Genomic DNA, 5,611 nt, shown 5'->3' with positions numbered 1-5,611 from the left:
TTCACACCTAACTCCACCTCAACTTGGACGAGTGCATATGTGCCATCATTGCTGATCGAATACGCTTGTCCAGAGCTACCAGCCTTCCTGCTACCTTAGCCATGGTCAGAAGAATTTTTTCATGCCAATACTCGAGAGGAAGGTTCGGGAACCAAATCCATATGAGTTTGGAAGAGGGGATTTTCGCATGGACATCAAATTTGGGCTTCCATGGTTGGAACCTGATAATCTGCCCTCCAACCTTAGTTAAAATATGCCTCCACATGGATGCCATATCTCCTTCTTGATCGAATTGGAAAAAATGTATCCCTTCCCCATAGGCACCATTCTAACATTGCCTTTGAGGTTCCACGATTTCGCAACATCCTTTCTAATATCATCTAGGGAGACGTGCCTAAAATTCACCCTCCCTATCCAAGCCAACTTGAATCTCAGAAGCCTTTCCGCATATGCATCTTAGGGAATGATAATCTTCGTGAAAGAGACAGCATGAATCGGCTCGGGAAGAAGCCCCACACCCGGAATTGCCCTCCCTACCACTAGAGAATAGGACCTATTCTAGGCAAGTCTTTGATTAGTTAGAACATCAGAGCATTGTTCCAGATGGTCATCTCTGTCAATCTCAGGCCAACTGTCCCCCTCTCCATGCAATCTTGGGTTGGGCCTAGGGTGGAGAAAATCAATAATAAGGGGTTGTTTGCCTCGATCAAGTGACCTGCCCTCCGTCGGAGCAATAGCATATCTCACAGGCCTGGTCTCAGCTTCAAACTCCATCTAGATTCCCCTCTTCCAGTTAGGTTCCACATAGAGCAGATAAAAAGATCAATGGGTGGCGAAGGTTGCCCTTGGAAGATTTCAAAAGTGCATCAAATACTTAATTAATACACCCTTAATGCTTCAAGTTGTTCAATTCCATAAGAGATTAGATTGTTGACGTTCTTACAAAGGCCCTAAGCACGACACATATTTCTTTTCTTCGAGGCAAGCTGCAGATTCGACCCAGCAAATCCTTACCTCGAGGGTGTGTATTAGCAAGAGTTCAAAACTACTCTCCCTCAACCTCTATCGCCACCCATGCTGGCTGATTCACTCCTATTGTATAGGAATCTTATTAGATGTCAGTCTTATCTTCCTACTAGGACTCCTACATCATTGGAGTTACATGTGATTTTTGTGTGTGTGTGTGTGTGTGTGTGTGTGTGTGTAAGTTACGTGTGATATTAACCTCTATCAACCTAAGAGTTAGTATTGCTATCAAAGTCTATCACATGTGATAATAGATACCTATTACAACTCAAACTCACATGCGATAACACAATGTACCTTTTCTTATACATCTTCTTAGAGGATGAAGTTTCCAACAATATGTGGATTCCTATCATGTATATTAGGGGTGTCAACTGGTCGGGCCTAATAGGGCTTGACCACTTAGAAGCCTTGCACCGTGAACGCCCATTTAAATAAACGGGCCTAGCTTTGGGAGACATGATACGGTTTGTAATCGGGACAGTCGGTGTCGGGCTTTAATCGGGTTTCCTTAAACGGGCTTTAATTGGGCTTTAACCGGACTACGAACCTATTTAAGTCTAAATGGGCTCTAAATGTGCCTACCCTAAAATTCTATTCTTAAGTGGATAGAAAGCCCATAAATATGTGACACAAATATTTAATAAAAAAGATAAGTGATATGAGATTATGATTGTTCTTTTTTTTTTAAAAGAAGAGATTATATCCATTACAACTCACAAAATAATGCTTAATTAAATCAAATCCTACTACAAAGCAAAAGGTAAAAAAACTTAATTAGTTTCTTAATAGTAGTGGCAAAATAGGAATTTTATGTAGTATTAAAGGGAGTCGGACTGGGTCAAGCTACAACGAGTTGGTTCAAGTTGGACATATAAATGTGTCGGTTCGATCGATGGGTGCCCAACGGGCTAACTACCTACACCGTAAACGCCCATTTAATAAACGAGCCAGACACGTTCATTAATCGGGCCGGTCCAAGTCAGGCCATAAACGTATCAAGTTCGATTGGACCTACCGGTGCGGGCTTAGAATTGACACCCCTAATGTATATATAGGACTTCTTGTAACTTATCTCATTAAAAAATATAATCCTTAAAATAATACCCAACAAAGGAGGAACTAAGGATGGGCTGTCCACATGCTCTAGTTGGAGAGTGCACATGCATAGCTCAGTGGCACAACAGGTTGGGGCACCCAGCTCCCAGAGTGGTTCAGCAAATCCTCTCCAAGTTTCATGAACCTGTCAACACTCAGAAGGAATTTTCTATATGTAGTGCCTGTCAGCAACGCAATAGTCATAAGCTCCCTATTCAAAAGTCTGAATCCAAATCAAATGGTCCTCTGGATTTATTATTCTGTGATGTGTGGGGCCCCTCATCAATCCCTTCAACTGATGGACATCGCTGTTGTGTGCACTTCATTAATGATTTTGGTAAGTAGTACATTTAGAATTTTTTTTTTCTTATAAATTTGAGGTGTCTGGCATCTTTCAAAAGTTCAAAGCTTTTGTTGAAAGTTTATTTGAACGACCAATCAAGCGATTTCAAAGTGACTAGGGAGGTGAATATCATAATCTCTTCAATTTTTTTATTTTATTGTATTTTTATTTTTTACAACAAATGGCATAGAGCATCAAATCTCCCATCCCCACACCCATGAGAAAAATGGATATGGTGAATAACGGCATCGTCACATAGTAGAGACTGGTCTTTGCTCTCATGGCTCATGCTCAAGTTCCACTATTTTACTGGCATATCATACCTTGAAACAGCCATTTTTCTCATTAATCGGCTCCCCGCACCCGTTTTAAGCAATGTCTCTAGCTCCCCTCTTACCTACTTTTTGGCAGCCACTCGGAGTATACACAACTTCCACAATTCATGTTCCATGAAGGCTTAAATTTTCACTACACGTGTCTGCCGAGATAAGAGACAAATTGTATGAGGCATGTGAATACCTCAGTCATCAAAACAAAGACAGCACAAAAGAGAACCCTTTCAAACTTTTTACTACACAAAACCAAATCTAACTAGAAAGAAATGAGAAGAAATGAAAAATCAAATAACTACCGAAGAGTATTGGAAAATACCCCCTCAATGTACTAAATCTGTTGACCAGTTTGCATTAGAAGATCAACAACCTTCTAAGTCCCCATCCATGCATGCTTAACTATCTTATCTTACCCACTTCTTGAAAACCAAGAAATACTCAATCCCATGAGAGAATTTGAATCTTAATAAGTGAAATCCCTTGTGAATTACTCTACAGCCCATGTTAAGTTTCATTTTTGGAAGGAGTCTAAATTAAGTAAAAACCAAGAGGACACAGGAAAATGACAAAAAGGTAGCTTGGTCTACAAGAGTTGCAAGTAAACTGATGAGCCCACATCTCATTATATAATTGAGAAAGTATAGTTTATTAGAGTGTAGCAATCTGCCCTATTAAATGGTCGTGTATTCAGCAAAAAGGAGTTTAAATTTGGACAGTTTAACCAACTAACAGCTTCAACCCACTTCGTAACGCAATCTCTCTCTCTCTCTCTCTCTCTCTCTCTCTCTCTCTCTCTCTCTCACACACACACACACACACACACCAAACTTGGCTGGATCCTACTTTTTCATACGTAAAATCATTCTAACTTGGCAACAAAGGCAATAATTATATCAAATATTATAAACCATTTTTGAGCTCACATAGACATAGCCCCTAACCTTAACCCACCCACCACATAGTCCCAAACCATTTTGTTGGTCCTCCATTTCTATTTCTTATTCCCTGTTCTGTTCATGAAGATATGAGAGATCGGATGAAGAGAAACGTTGTTCTTCCCTTCTCCATCGGCTGTGTCTCCGAATCAAGCGTCGCTGTAGGTGCAAACCACACTAAGAAACCAAAACTAGAAGCAATTCCATCTATAGCAAGTATGCTCTCTCTCTCTCTCTCTCTCTCTCTCTCTCTCTCTCTCTCTCTCTCTCTCTCTCTCTCTCTCTCTCTCTGTACATTAATTTCTGTTATGTGGGCTTATTAAGTCTACTTGCATTCTTGTAAAGGAGGACAAGAAGGAGAGAGCATATCTGGTGACAAAATGAAGAACTTGCTACTGGCTCTTCCAAAGCCTAACATCTCAGCCGGGTTACAGAGGTTGATAAAGAGTTTCAAGAGCTTCTCTCATCATATATTAGGTAAGGGGCTAACCAAGGGATAATTGATTCCTCCATGATTGATGTTGTGAAGACCCAAACAAGAATTCAATTTTTCTATTTATTTATTCTTACTTCTTCTTACACTTTAATTTTCTCTTTCTATCTTTATTATGTTAGTGTACAAAGATGAGGTTGAAGAGATGGATATTCATGAGATGGAGATAGGGTTTCCCACAGATGTGAAGCATGTGACACATATAGGATGGGATGGTTCTGAAACCACCAACCCCTTGAAGGGTTGGGATAACCTCAAAGCTCCTGAAATGATCTCCCTCCCTAATCTCTCTCTAAGGCAGTTTGAACTAGCCATGGCTGCACAGGCAGATGAATCTCTTCTTGCTCGTTCTTCTGTGGTTTCTTAAAAACGATTATTTATGCTGATAGTTGATATTTCTGGTGATTATTATATTGATGATGATGTTTCTGTTGATGGGTGGATCAGGAAATTAATGTATAGTGTGGGATCATTTTGTAAAATTGGAAACTTCACCTTATGTTTCTTTGCTTCTTTTCGTTGCTTTTGGAAGCTTCCACAGATAAAAGACAGATTTTATAACCTCAGGTCTTCACCACCCTTTAATTTGTGGCATAGGCCATGATATGTCAAAAATGCAAACAATAACTCCAACTCATATTTACTAGGGTTTTTGGACCTTTCTTGAGAAGGAACTATGGTTCAGAAAGTGAACCACCTCTTGGAAATTTTTTATTTTTTTATTTTTTTATTTTTTATTTTTTATTTTTTTTGTTTTTCTGTTTGTTTTTTTTTCCTAAGTTTAATTTATTTATTTTTTTGGATTTTACTCTCATCAGCTGCTGTCATAGCCATTAAATAGATCAACTATTTTGTGGACCATATCACTCCAATCAACAATTGGCCCAATGTAATTGATCTTATAAATCAAAATCTCTCATGATCATATCAAATAAATCATCTTTAACATATCTTTTTAACCACCCCCCCCAAAAAAAAAAAAATGACTGAGAGAGTAAAGTAGGGAAGAGAAAAAAAAGAAGACTGCAAACTGGTGCAAATTCCGTTATCAAATTTTTCTATTGGCCTCACAACCAAAGAAATGGCATTTCGAATGATATTTTTTAAAATACTAAAACTTAGAAAAGTATTTGTGAACCAGAATGGGAAGTAATTATTTCATTTCATACAAGCCCAGATAGCAACAAACAAGTTTCTAGTGAAAAGAGATCCTAACCTTTAACAATTTTTCCATGTAAACAGCTGCCCTCAAACTCGAAGCCGCATTTTTGCTCCACCAGCTTGATCCTTTGCCATTGCACCAAATAGCTCATAAGTAGGGAAGAAAATTATACCCAAGATAAGGGGAATTCTGATCTTTGCTCGCTTTGATTTTTTATTCAAG

General features: G+C 38.8%; 1 protein-coding gene across 1 annotated transcript; it reads left to right on the top strand.

Moving 5' to 3' along the window:
- Positions 1–3,722: 3,722 nt before the first annotated feature.
- Positions 3,723–4,788, top strand: LOC122071162 (CRIB domain-containing protein RIC4-like). The gene is made up of 3 exons (XM_042635471.1): positions 3,723–3,950; positions 4,080–4,211; positions 4,350–4,788. Exons 1-3 carry the CDS (start codon positions 3,824–3,826, stop codon positions 4,592–4,594), a joined length of 504 nt encoding a protein of 167 aa, XP_042491405.1. The 5' UTR covers positions 3,723–3,823; the 3' UTR covers positions 4,595–4,788.
- The last annotated feature ends 823 nt before the right edge of the window (positions 4,789–5,611 follow it).

The sequence above is a fragment of the Macadamia integrifolia genome, unplaced genomic scaffold, assembly GCF_013358625.1.
Source record: "Macadamia integrifolia cultivar HAES 741 unplaced genomic scaffold, SCU_Mint_v3 scaffold_190A, whole genome shotgun sequence".
NCBI classification, from domain to species: domain Eukaryota; kingdom Viridiplantae; phylum Streptophyta; class Magnoliopsida; order Proteales; family Proteaceae; genus Macadamia; species Macadamia integrifolia.
The sequence above is the reverse complement of the archived record's forward strand: the minus strand, read 5'-3'. Positions and strand labels throughout refer to the sequence as shown.